This window comes from Cricetulus griseus, chromosome 7, assembly GCF_003668045.3.
Source record: "Cricetulus griseus strain 17A/GY chromosome 7, alternate assembly CriGri-PICRH-1.0, whole genome shotgun sequence".
Lineage (NCBI taxonomy): Eukaryota > Metazoa > Chordata > Mammalia > Rodentia > Cricetidae > Cricetulus > Cricetulus griseus.
In genome coordinates, this window is record NC_048600.1 from 112,602,658 (window position 1) to 112,616,145 (window position 13,488).

Sequence of the window (13,488 nt, forward strand, 5' to 3'; positions counted from 1 at the left end):
TCCTTCCTCTCTCCAACCTGGCTAATGACAGGTCTTTTCCTAGATGTATTTTTACCCTCTGGACAAATAGCAGTTGGGACGAGTGGAGCTTTTTTTATGAGTTGAGGTACTCACGGCTGGAAAATAAACATCCAGCTAATGAGACGTTCTTATGGAAACCAGCACAAATAATAACAAAGCAAACATCCTGTGCCCCGTGCCAACACCCCTGGGTGAGGGGATATAAAAGCTGCTGTCCAGCTGACCACTGTCAGACCTAGGGGAAGCTCGGCCGCGTTCCTGACCTGCGACCTGACCGGCTGGGACCATGGGGTGCTGCCCGGGAGACTGCCTCAACTGCTGCTCCCAGGAACAAGACTGCTGTGAGGAGTGCTGCTGTCAGCAGGGCTGCTGTGGCTGCTGTGGCTCCTGCTGTGGCTCCTGCTGTGGTTCCTGCTGCGGCTGCGGAGGCTCTGGCTGCGGATCTGGCTGCTGCGGGTCTGGCTGCGGGTCTAGCTGCTGTGGATCTGGCTGTGGGGGCTGCGGAGGAGGCTGCGGGGGCTGTGGAGGCAGCTGCTGCGGCTCCGGCTGCTGTGGTACCGGGTGCTGTGGTCCAGTGTGCTGTCAGCCCACACCTGTGTGTGAAACGAAATGAAGATCTTCCCCTTATAACTGAAGCAGTGTTGGGGACAGCCTTTGCCTACTCCAGATGGAGACCTCCTCACCTCCTGACTCCTTCATACCTCCAACACAGTGACCTGCCTCTCATGTTATTTCTGAGAGCAGAGCTTGCCCTGGTGTGTAAAGTACTCAGGACCAAAAGAGCCATTTCCTAGCAAGACATCATTAAAGCTGAGTTCCAATGAGGAGGTCACTAAGTTCAATGTTCCAGGCGTTGTTTGCATAAAGTCAAATGCTTTGCAGCTATGAAACAATCTCTTACTCTTTGGACCTGCTGGTCCACCCCAGCTTTCTGCTCCTCTGAAACTTTGTCAACCTTTTAATAAATTCAAGCATGCTGGCTACCCTATCAGTCCTCTTGCCTCTTCCTTCAATCCTCCTAGGGACGACTACTAGGAAGATTTACTCTGACATCCACCTAGAGACTGCACAATAGAGTTTGTTAATCTCCTGCAGCAGTCCTGGTAGGCTGGTTAGAACTGTAGATTCTGGAGCCCTCCCTGAAACATAAGGAATGCTGTAGGTGCGTGACCTGGGGAATCTTTTTTTTTTTTTTTTAACAGGAGCACAGGTAATTCTCTACAACAAGGGTGGAGGGTTAGATAGACTGTAGCCTCTGCATGCAGTATGAGATTCACTCAGTGAGGCATTGGCCAATACCTGTGTCACCACTGGCTCTGGTTCCCATCAGTTCTAGGAGCTGGGATGCCCGAGGGCCATGTTTTTAAAAGTAGAAAGCAAGGTAAATGCTGATTTTACTGTATTTAATCCCGCTCATGGTGCTTGCCTACTTGCTGTATTATGGTTCTAGAATGGTTTTGCAGGACTTTGGTCTTGGCCTGAATCTTGTGGCAAAGTCAGAGCAGAAGGCTTTGGTAAAAGAATTTTGGTGCTTTTGAATTTGATTTTTTTTTTTTTTTTAATGCTAGAGATTGAACGTAGAGCTTCACTTGCAAGTGAGGCCAAACCTCTACCATTGGGCTCAGACCCAGGCCCCTCTTTTACTTTTTATTGTGAGACAGGGTCTCACTAAGTTGTCCTGGCTATCCTTAAACTTGTAATCCTCCTGCCTCAGCCTTCCATGTAGCTGGCATTATAAACCCATCTCAGGCTGGTTGTGAATGTCAGGGATTTCTGTGGCCAGACTGTATGAAAATGCAGTTTCTGAGGACATTTGAGTGGTCCAGAGTCTCCTTCAGCCTCATGTTCTGGTCTCAGCTTCCTCCTGGAGGGCAGGAGGAAGGGAAGGGCACACGTACTAAACAAGCCTCGCTGGGAAGCTAAAACCCAACTAATGGTGGGTTCAACCCCTTGTTAAGAATGATTTCTAAGCTGGGTGGTGGTGGCGCACACCTTTGTCCAGCACTTGCGAGCCAGAGGCAGGTGGATCTCTGTGAGTTCGAGACCAGCCTCGTCTACAAGAGCTAGTTCCAGGACAGCCTCCAAAGCCACAGAGAAACCCTACCTTGAAAAACAAAAACAAAAAAAGAGAATGATTTCTAAGTGACACATGGGTTAAAATAAAATCTATTCTTGCACTGAGAAAACAATATTTGATTTTACTTTTACGAATGAAAGAGAGGAATGGCAGGGTCTCATATGTAACCCTAGAGGGACTGGAACTCAGATCTGCCTGCCTGTCTTCTTAATGCTGGGATTAAAGTTGTGCTTTAATTCTTGGCCAGAATATATATATATATATATATATATATATATATACTTCTGTGTGTGTATGTATATATATGCAAGTGTGTGCGTATATGTATAAGTGTGTGTGTGTGTGTGTGTGTGTGTGTGTGTGTATTTCTGACTAAAAACAGAGAAATAATTGTTAAAAGAACAAAAGGACACACACTATAGGAGCACAGAAGGGAGAAGTAGCCAGCTGACTGCTCAGGTTTCCATAGTGAAAAGTGTCTTAGGAAGGCCCCCTCATAAGCATCTTCACAAGCACAAGCCAGAGGCTGCTGCTTCTACTATGCTGCCTTTAATTTTTTCTTTTCATTAAAAAATTCTCCTAAATGTATTCTTTGAGAATTTCATAAACTTTTATAGGTCAGTGTATTTTACTGCTATGTAATTTACACATGGTTAAATGCTACCATTTGTGGTGCCCAGTCCCATGAGACCTGATGATACTGTTCTTGTGGTGTTGTTGCTGCATTCAGTTCACAGAAGGTTTCATCACTCGCCAAATTCCCTGGCTCCTTCTTTCAGTGGTTCACTGTCCCCAGCCCCTGGCAGCTATCAGCTTTTTATATTATGCTATTATGTGGCACTCTTCCACGTCTAGAATTTCAATAGGCAAGAAATTCATATGCTGTGGATTCTTCTTACTTGGGGCAATGACTTTGATACTCACTCGAACAGCCAGCATCAATAGTTGGTCTCTTTCTGTGTGTGTAAGTGCATGTGACATTCTCCAGTGTATGACTGCACATATGTATGTGGATGTACACCCATGCGGAGATCAGAGGGCAGCCTTGGATATGTTCCTCGGGCACTGTTCACCCTTCCCTTTCAAGTCAGGGTCTCTCAATGGTCTGGAACTCCTCAAATAGGCAGACTAGGTGGCCAGTGAGATTCAGGGATCCACACCTCCCCACTTGCTTAGCCCTGGGATTACAAGAGCCTTCTACCAGTGCCAGGTTTGTTTTTTAGAACCTCGGGTCCTGGGAATCAAACTCAGGTCCTTGTTCTTGTACAACAAGTACTCTACTGAGCCATCTTCCCAAACCCTAGTTTTTTACTTTTTTTAATTGAATAGTATTTCGTTGTATGGAAAGACAATATTAAAAATTCATCCACTAACTGAAAGGCACTTGGGTCGTTTGTCATTTTTGGTCATTATAAATAAAACTTTCACGGCCTTCCATGTACAAGTTTTCATATAAACATATGTTTTCATTTGTTTTGAAAAAAAAAAAAAACCACCCAGCAATTGCACTTTTGGGGAATGGCAATTGATTGTCTAAACATGTAAGCAAATACCAAATTGTTGCAAAGTGGTTGTACCATTTTGTATTCCTATTATATGCCGTGTCTGAGAGTTCCAGTTGCTCCATGCCCCTGCTAGCACTTGCTGTTACCAGTTTTTTTTAAATTTCAACCACTTATATTTCTATAGCCAATTGTGCTTTCAATTTGGGTTTTATTATAAAAAGGATTGGTAGTGGTAGAGGATATAAGACTTGACTTTGCCCCATTCCCACTTCAGACTCTTTAATTTCAGTGACTTTTTTATATATAATTGGCCTATTAAAAATAGACTTTTCAATCCCCAGAACAAACTCACACCCGCAGAAGGGAATCCTGCCAAGAATGGGACTATGGGACAATGAAACAAACCTGCTAAGAGATGGATGGCTCTGTACTGAGTCTCTGTAATTCAGAGCAACCGACCACTCCATTGCTCATGGCCATGTCACCCGGATGCATGCTTAGAGGTAGTGATTTCTTGGAGTTACCAGCAAGGGTTACCCTTCTTAGCTAGACACAGAGGTTCTCATTTGCCCATTCAATAAATGGTAATTGTGCACTGCTTATGTATCAGCCTCGACTCTGGATGCCAGGCATGTAGCAGGGAATAGACAAAGTCCTTGTCCTTATGGCACCTGGATGATGCCGAAGGGTGAGTAGTGCTTTAAAGGTAAGTCAAGTAGGAATGCTTGCACAGAGAGAAAAGTTGCCACTTCAATTATCAGGGGAGGATTCTCTGAGGAGATAACACCCCAGTATAAAGGACTGTGCCCTCTCTGTCAGTTCTCCCTTAGGGTTTTTTTTTTTTTTTTTTTTTTTTTTTTTTTTTGAGTAATCACCAACTACGATTCCATCACTTCTGAGGAAGGAAAAGCAGATGGTGAGGTCCTTTGGATGGTAGGGAGTTGATGAGCTCCTTACCCCTTTCTCTACAGGGCTGTTGGAAGGTACCCTTCCCCACAACTCAAAAGGCACATCTCAAAGAATGATGATCCCTTCTACTTTCCAGATGGATGCATCTAGATTCTGATGCCTTAAAACCTCCCCTACTGGTCTAGTCCAAAGAGCTGCCAGGTTCAGGTTGTCACCAGGAGGCTTCTGGGTAATTTCCCAGTCTCCTTATGGTCTCTCTGCCTGTAAAATGATCCTCTTACTCCCACCTCCATAGGCAGAGATTTCTAAAATAGCAACCCCCTAGCTTCCTTGCTTAAACCCCTAAGTACCATTATTAAATTCAACTTCTTACTCAAGACCTCTATAGCTTGGTGCCTAAGTAACCGCTATGGTCCTATCACTGTCTCGTCCTGTCTTCTGGGCTCCTCATCCTGACTGTTTCAAACTGTAGTAACTGTCAGAGTATTTTCCCAGTGTATCCTGCTCTTGAGTCTTTGGTTTCCACAGATTGAGCTTTTTCATCATCCCTTGAGGATTTTATTTGGCCATCTTACTACTTGAGAAAGCTTTTTTAGCTTCATAAAACCCATATGAAGATCTCCCCAACACCCCAAAGTCTCATCACAATATGTCACCACTGTTCATGGGCATGTGTAACTCTCTCTTTTAACCTGGACTTTGTGACTGAGATTTCTGGTTATTCTTTTGTATCCCTCTAGAAGGCCCCAGTGTTGTCCTAGTTGATGGGTAAACCAAGAGAAACTGAGTGAATAATTACACACATTAATGCATGAAGGGATGGTGAATGAGTGATGGTCTATGCTCGGCCTTCCAGGAGAGGCTATACTGCACTGTCGATGAAAACTCAGGCAAGACTTTCACGCACTGGACAAGAAGGCTTAGCTTTGGCTTGGAAACCTGTGGTTTGTTTCTCACCTCATCTTAAATAGTAGCAAAAAGAAGTCTTGTTCACAATGCTGTAGGGGCCAACCTGGAAAGCCAGTTTTTTTCCCTTTCACTTCATGAAGCCTGGAAGTTCATCCTTTAAAAAAATAATATTTGCTCTTCTTGTAAGTGGTCTGAGGTGACCCCTGAAGATGGTCAACTACTCTCTTGACCCAGAAAACACTACAAAAACATGCAAATCAAGCAGTTTAAATATTTGTGTTCACTTTAAGAATACCCACGATACTGCCCAGGCCATCAAAAGTGTGCATATCTGTAATGCCACCAAGTATCAGAGAGATGTCACTTTAAAGAAGCACCATGGTGGAGTTGGCAGGCAAGCCCAGGCCAAACAGTGGGTCTGGACACAGGGTTGGTGGCAAAAAAACCCAAACCAACCAACCAACCAACAAACCAAAACAAAAAACCAAAAGACAATAGCAACAACAAACCCCCAAACCAAAAAAGTGCTGAACTTTTTCTGTACATGATTAAAAATGCAGAGAGGGTGCATACCTTTAATACCAGGACTTGGGAGGCAGAGGCAGGCAGATCTCTGTGAGTTTGAGGCCAGCCTGGTTGACAAAGCTACACAGAGAAAACCCTGTCTTGGAAAACAAAAATACAAATGAACAACACACACACACACACACACACACACACACACACACACACACACACACACAGCCCTCCCTAAACAAAACAAGAAAAAAAAATGCAGAGAGTAATGCTGAACTTAAGGGTTTAGATGCAGATTCTCTAGTCATTGATCCTATCTGGTGAACAAAGCACCAAAGATCCACCACGAATTTACAGAGCTCATGACCCTATTAACCTTTACATGAGCTCCCCCTGCCACATTGAGAAGATCCTCACTGAGAAAGAACAAAGCAGGAAGAGGAGGGTGCACAGAAGAAAAAGATCCCAGAAGAAACTGAAGAACCAAAAACTTAGGAATAAATTCAGTATAAAATAAATGAAGATACAAATTTCAAAAGCAATTATTTTTATACTTCTTTAGTTTGTGCGTATGTGTCTGAGGGGGTATGCCTGGGACCTGGTATATGTGTGGGAGTCAGAGGACAGTTTGCAGGAGTTGGTTCTCTCCTTCCACCATGCGAGTCCCAAGGATCGAACCTAGGTTGTAAGGCTTGGTGATAGTTGCCTTTACCCACCAAGATATTTTGCTGGTCTCAGTATCTTTCTTCTAAGAGCTCTCAAAATCTCTGCAAATGGGATCTTTCCTTTGTGGAAGTTGGAACAGCTAGACACCTCAGTGCCACCATCCCCTGGTGCATGCCACACACTGGGAACTGGTACAACCATGGGGCCAGCCTCTGTGACAAGGATACTCTGGAGATCCATCAAGTGTTTGAGATACACATGGGAGGAAAAGCTGGAGAAGTAGAGAGGCTGTGTCAAGCGCTTTCCAGAGACAGATGGAGCAAATGCTCTTGGGTAGGGCAGCTAGGAGAAGAGGGTGGAAGGTGGCCCCACTGAGTGAATCTATTATATATGACATTGATGGTGTCTGCTAAGAAAGTTGAGATTTGGAGCCAGTGAGATGGCTCAACAGGAAAAAGTACTTGTCACCAAGCCTGATGACCTGAGTTCAATTCCTAGGATCCACACGACAGATAGAGAGGACTGACTTGAATTGTCCTCTTACTCCCACACTTGTGCACACACATGCACAATAAATAAATTCAATACTTCTTTTCCTACAAGAAGTTTGAGCTGGGTGGTGGTGGTGCACACCTTTGATCCCAGCACTCAGGAGGCAGAGACAGGTGGATCTCTGTGAGTTTGAGGCCAGCTTGGTTCCAGGATGGTCAAGGCTGCACAAAGAAACCCTGTTTCAGAAAAAAAAAAAGAAGTCCAGTTTGCTGAAAGCCCACAGGGGGAGAGGATGGGAGCAAACTTCACCAGGTGACTTCACTTTTCTTTTCCTCTACCCTCCAGTCTCATCTGTAACTGGGGAGAAGAGCATGAGCCTCAGAGGAAGGCCATGGGCCATAGCCATTGGTAGTTCAGTTTGGATGTCCCACCCATGACCAAGCTCCTCACTGTGTGTCTCCAGCCCTCCCTGTGTGCCTCTGTGGAGCTGATCACGACGGTGCAGTAGGACTGCTCCCAGTTTGTTTGCCTGCTCCAGGGTGGGTGATCATTCTTACATAGGCACCTGAGCCTAACCCAGGAGTAGAAGTGCAAAGGAAGAGGGCAGCTGAATTACAAGCTCCTTTCCTCTTTCCTTCTTCATGATGCTAGGATATAGACACCAACAGTTGGCGGAGGTTGCTCATCCCAACACTGTAGCTTCTAGGATCCCATATTTAGCAAGTCAGTAAACAAACATCTTCTTTATGGGCAGACAAACAATGTCTAGGTCAACAAATGTTGGCATAATAAGATGTTTCTCCAGAAACAGGGCCCAAACAACAACGAGGAAAAGATGCAGGCCCCCACCAAACACGCACCATGAGGGACTATAAAAGGGAGAGGGCCTTGGAGAGATGTCACACTCAGGCAGCTACCTCCCAGCACTCAGTAGAAGCAGAGGTACCTCCACCATGTCTGGCTGCTGCTGTTCTAGGAAATGCCCCTCCCTGCCAGCCATCTCCCTCTGCTCTACTGAGGTGAGCTGTGGGGGACCCATCTGCCTACCCAGCTCCTGCCGGAGCCAGACGTGGCAGCTGGTGACTTGTGAGGACAGCTGTGGGTCATCTGGCTGTGGCTCACAATGCTGTCAGCCTTCAGGTTCCCTGAGCAGTTGCTGCCAGCCGGTATGCTGTGAGGCCACCATTTGCGAGCCTTCTTGTTCTGTGAGCAGCTGTGCTCAACCTGTGTGCTGCACGGCCACTGTTTGTGAGCCTTCTTGCTCCTCGGGCAGTTGCTGTCAACCTGTGTGCTGCGAGGCTACCATCTGTGAGCCTTCCTGCTCTGTGAGCACCTGTGCTCAGCCTGTGTGCTGTGAAGCCACCGTGTGCCAGCCTTCTTGTTCTGTGAGCAGCTGCCAGCCTGTGTGTTGTGAGACGACACCCTGCCAGCCTGTCCTCTGCTTACCTGCATCCTGCCAGCCAGTGATCTGTGAACCTAGCTGTTGCTCAGCTGTCTGCACGGTGCCTGCTTCCTGTCAACCCATGATCTGTGAGCCTGTAGTGTGTGAGCCTGCTTGCTGCCAGCCGGTGTGCCCGACACCTAGCTGCTGCCCATCTGTCTGCTCTGCAGCCAGTAGCTGCCAGCCAGTCTGCTGTGACTCCAGTCCCTGTGAGCCACCTTGCTCAGAGTCCACTGCTTGTCAGCCAGCTACCTGTATGGCTCTGGTGTGTGAGCCTGTTTGTCTCCGTCCTGTCTGCTGTGTTCAGAGCCCTTGTGAGCCACCGTGTGTCTCTAGCAGTTGCCAAGACTCCTCATGTTGTGTCTCCAGTATTTGCCAACCTGTCTGCCCTGAACCCAGCCCTTGCCTGCCATCCGTGTGTGTGCCCAGCCCATGCCAACCTTCCTGCTACATAGTCAAACGATGCCGTTCTGTCAGCTGTGAGCCTGTTTCCTGTCCACCTACCTCCTGCCAACCTCTCTGCTGCCGTCCAGGGTCCTCTGCGTCTGCCGTCTGCCAACCAGCTTGTCCCCCTCGGACCTTCTACATACCCAGTTCCTGCAGGCAGCCTTGCAGTCCAGTTTCCTGCCGCCCCATCTGCCGTCCCATCTGCTCTGGACCCATTACCCTCAGGCAGCCGTATGTGACGTCCATCACTTACCGCCCCGCGTGCTACCGCTCCTGCTACTCCATCCTGCGCCGTCCCACCTGCCTGGCTTCTTACTCCTACCGCCCTGTCTGTTCCCGCCAGCCTTGCGCCGATTCTGACAACTCTAAGCCTGAGTGCATAAAGTCGACTTCCAGCCAACCCGACTGCCCTGACTCAACACCCTGCAAGACAGAGGTCTCAGATGAGACTCCCTGCCAGCCCTCTGAGATCAAACCTGCCAGCCCGATCACCCGTGAGGCTACAGCCCCCCAGTCGGCGGCCAGCAAGCCTACTGATCGCTGAGCTAGCCTCGGCTCTTCAACTCCTGCAAAGCAACCGCCAAAAGCCATAGAGAAATCGGGAAAACCCTGTGCACAGCTCATTATGACTTAGCTAGAGTCTTTTCCTTTCTACACTGCCACCGACCACCTGCTTATGCTTCAGAGTTCTCTTCAGAAGTGCCAGCCTCCTAGTGGTCCCAGTGAAGGCCTCCTGCACAGACAAGGGAATGGTCTTGTTTCCTGTCGTCATGACACTGAGGAGAACTGCTTTGACACATCCTTGGGTTCTTTCCTACTCAAGATGCTTTCTGTCCTCATGCATTATGTTCCCTGGGGGCATCTTCAGCAAGATGTATTTAATCGTGCAATAAAAGTAGCTAAGATGAAGTGGCACACTGTTCTTGCTCTTTTTTTCTTTGACATGACAGTATCAATTGGAGTCATGCTTCATCTTGGAGAGAGGCTTTCCCCAGCACTCCTTCTGTCCATCCTTCCTGCCTTCTCTCCCTCCCTCCTTCCTTCCTTCTGTTCATCCATCCATCCATGCCTCCATACAATCGTGCCTCATCCATTCATCCATCCCACCATCCCTCCCTTCTTCCATAAATCTTTTTCCTTTCATTCACCCATACCATGATCCACCCATCCACCCACCCATCCATCCACCCACCCATCCATCCACCCACCCATCCATCCATCCATCCATCCATCCATCCACCTATCCATCCATCCACCCATCTATTCATCCACCTATCCATCCATTTACCCACCCATCCATCCATCTACCCACCCATCCATCCGTCCATCCATCTACCCATCCATCCATTTACCCACCCATCCATCTATCTATCCATCCATCCATACATCTACCCACCTATCCATCCATCCACCCACCCATCCATCCATCTCTCCATCTACCACCCACCCATCCATCCATCTATCCATCCATCCATCTACCCACCTATCTATCCATCCATCCATCCACCCACCGTCCACCCACCCACCCATCCATCCACCCATCCACCCATCCATCCATCCATCTATCCATCCATCCATCTACCCATCCACCCATCCATCCATCTATCCATCCATCCATCCATCCACCCATCCATCATCTGTTCATTCATCTCACCATCCATCTATTCCATCCTCTCCATTCATTTTTCCTTTCATGTATGTTTCTCCCCTTCTCTTTTTCTTCTTCTTTCCTCCCTCTTTTCCCCATTCCTCCATCTTTCTGACCCCTCCTCTTCCTTTCCACTTTAAAGCTGTTACTGTTCTCTTTTCCATCAACTACTTCTTTCCCCATCCCTTCCTTCTTCATTTCCTTTATTTCAAAGCATCTATTGTTTACTAGCTTCTCCATTTTTTGCTTTCTTCCCTCCCTTCTTCTTTCCTATCCTCCTTCCCTTCCTTCCTTACTTGCCATCCTCCCTTCCATTCTTTCCACCCCTTCCTTAATCCCCCACTCTCTCCTCTCTCCCTTCCTTCTAGTCTTCCTCTTTCCCTCTTTCTCTGTCTCTCCCTTTCTTTCCTCTCTTCCTTGCTCCTCCTTTTCTCTCCCTTATTTTTCTCTCCTTCCTTCCTTCCTTCCTTCCTTCCTTCCTTCCTTCCTTCCTTCTTTCCTTCCTCTCTTGTTTCCATCTCTCCTTTCTTCCTTCTTGTCCTTATTTCCTTCTACTTTTTCTCTCTTGCCCTCCATCACTCCCTTCCATCCAGTGGCCATTATAGAACAGCTGCTAGGTAAGAGGCAGGGACAGTGTTATTCTCTAGGAATTAAAGGCAGAAGTCTTAGTCCCCAGTCTTTGGGTGATCACCCTATGATGTGACACACAACAGCAAGACAGTTATTACATCCCTTTATGAAAAGCAGAGAGCTCATATCCTTTGGTACAAGTAAGAATTAACCAGGTACAGAGAAGGAGGGGCTTTCTAGGAAGGAACAGTACTTACAAAGGAACAAGGCTGGGGCAAACTGTTCATTAGGTGATGCTTTGGCAGAGGTGTCCTCAGAGGGAAGATGAGTTCTGAGAGTGGGGATCTTCCCACAGAGGGCCTCGTGTGCTAGATAAAGGCTTGGGTTGGTGAAGGGTTTGGGTGAAGGCACCAAAGGCTGTAGCACAAATAATAAAAACCCCTGAGACAGATATTAGGGTTCAAGCTTCAAGGTGAAGGTCAGAGAATCAAAGCAGCAGGCCACTAGATCTTTCCTCTACCTCAGGGTGAAAGGGCTGTCATGTCCTCAGAGTGGCTGGAGAATAAATCTCTGAGACTGACTCTGCTTCTTCCTTCTGTACCTCTCTAGAGCTGGGATTAAAGGTGTGAGATCCCAAGTGCTGAGATCTCCTTTTTGTGAGCTGTTTCTCTTTTAAACTGATTCACTCTAATGTAACCAGGGTTACATTAGAGTGAACTTGAATTCACAGAGATCAATCTGCTTTTGTCTCCTGAGTCCTGGGATTAAAGGTGTGTGCCACCACTGCCCAACTTCTATAGCTACCTAGTGTGGCTGTTGGAATTGAAGGTGTGTATCACCATTGCCTGGCTCTATGGCTGTGGCTAACTTTGCATTTTGATCTCCAGTGACTTTGTTAAATATATCACCACAAAGGGCCTGAATGTAGGGCAGGGACATGGAGAAAAATGGGTTTTAGAAAGTCTCTCTTGCCTTGGCATGGAGAACTGAATGGAAAGACATGGTCCTGGATGCAGAGAAACTGCAAGAAACAGATGTCTCGGGGGGAGGGGGATGTCAAAGAGGGATGAAGACAACAAATGTCTCCCTTGCACGTTTGTTGGGCAACCGGGGTTTTTTGTAGGAGGATTTTATGTTCTGACACCCATGGTCACTTGTTATATAAACATCGCCTCCTTCACCTTCAGGCACACGGTTCCTTCAAGGCAGCAACATCCTTTGCACACAGAATGGAGGGTGCTCTCCCATCCTCCAGGTCTAACCGGAACCATCATAGGCACAGGAAGAGGACAGACCAGACTTCTTAGCTTTGTCACTTTGGCATTTGGATGGAAGTCATTTGCTAAGGAGTCTTGGATATCACTAAGTGTAATTCCTGGTCCCTTACTATCCAGCTGTTGCCAGACATCCCCAGGGAGTCATGGAATCAGTTAATGAGGAATCAGTAGATTAGATGATGGCAGAGGGGGGACAGTCAATAGGAAAACTTATCTGCACATGGATGTAGAGTTACTGTTATAACAGTACATTAGGATTTAATCTCTCTCCTTCCAAAGTCAGAAGAGCAGTTAGCCAGTGTTTCCACCCCTGTGCTAAGCATTAGACTCAGTGTTTCATATTGATCACCATTATTCTTCAAGGCGAGATTTTTTTCCCTGCTCTGTTTCTCCTCTATGTGTAAGATGAAACATCTGAAGGCCAAACTAGCCAAGTGTTAATAAAGAGACAAATAAAATGTAGTTTAAACAACACAACAAAGTATTATGCTACAGTGAAAAGAAATGGAAGAGAGCTACATGCAATAACACTGGTGATCACTAATATTGATGTTGATTGATTTAAATAATCCCTAGAAGACCATATGTATTTCTAAAGTATAAAAAAATTCACACACACACACACACACACACACACACACACACACGTTTGTTTGTATGGGCATACATATATAAACACACAGATACAAAGATATATAGCTTATATAAATTATATATATATATATATATGTATATTCAGGGTGGTTACAACTAGTAAGTAACATAAATTATTTAAACTTAAAGTTTGGTTCAAAGTTGCTTTTTTAAAACTATAATTGATCACTATATGAGGTGTGTTGTGTGTGTGTGTGTGTGTGTGTGTGTGTGAGAGAGAGAGAGAGAGAGAGAGAGAGAGAGAGAGAGAGAGAGAGAGAGTGGGAGAGAGAATCATTGAGATTGTTTTGTGGTACACATGCATGTGTGTGTGCATGTGTGAGTGCGTGTGTGTGTGCATGTGTGTGCATGTGTGA

The 13,488-nt window shown here is 46.5% G+C and overlaps 2 protein-coding genes across 2 annotated transcripts; both read left to right on the forward strand.

Moving 5' to 3' along the window:
* The first annotated feature begins 307 nt into the window (after positions 1 to 307).
* On the forward strand, positions 308 to 634 carry LOC103162874 (keratin-associated protein 17-1). Its single transcript, XM_035447769.1, has one exon. The coding sequence runs from the start codon at positions 308 to 310 to the stop codon at positions 632 to 634; it is 327 nt and encodes a 108-aa protein (XP_035303660.1).
* A 7,414-nt stretch (positions 635 to 8,048) lies between these two features.
* On the forward strand, positions 8,049 to 9,527 carry LOC100761497 (keratin-associated protein 16-1). Its single transcript, XM_027427719.1, has one exon. It carries the CDS (start codon positions 8,049 to 8,051, stop codon positions 9,525 to 9,527), a length of 1,479 nt encoding a protein of 492 aa, XP_027283520.1.
* The last annotated feature ends 3,961 nt before the right edge of the window (positions 9,528 to 13,488 follow it).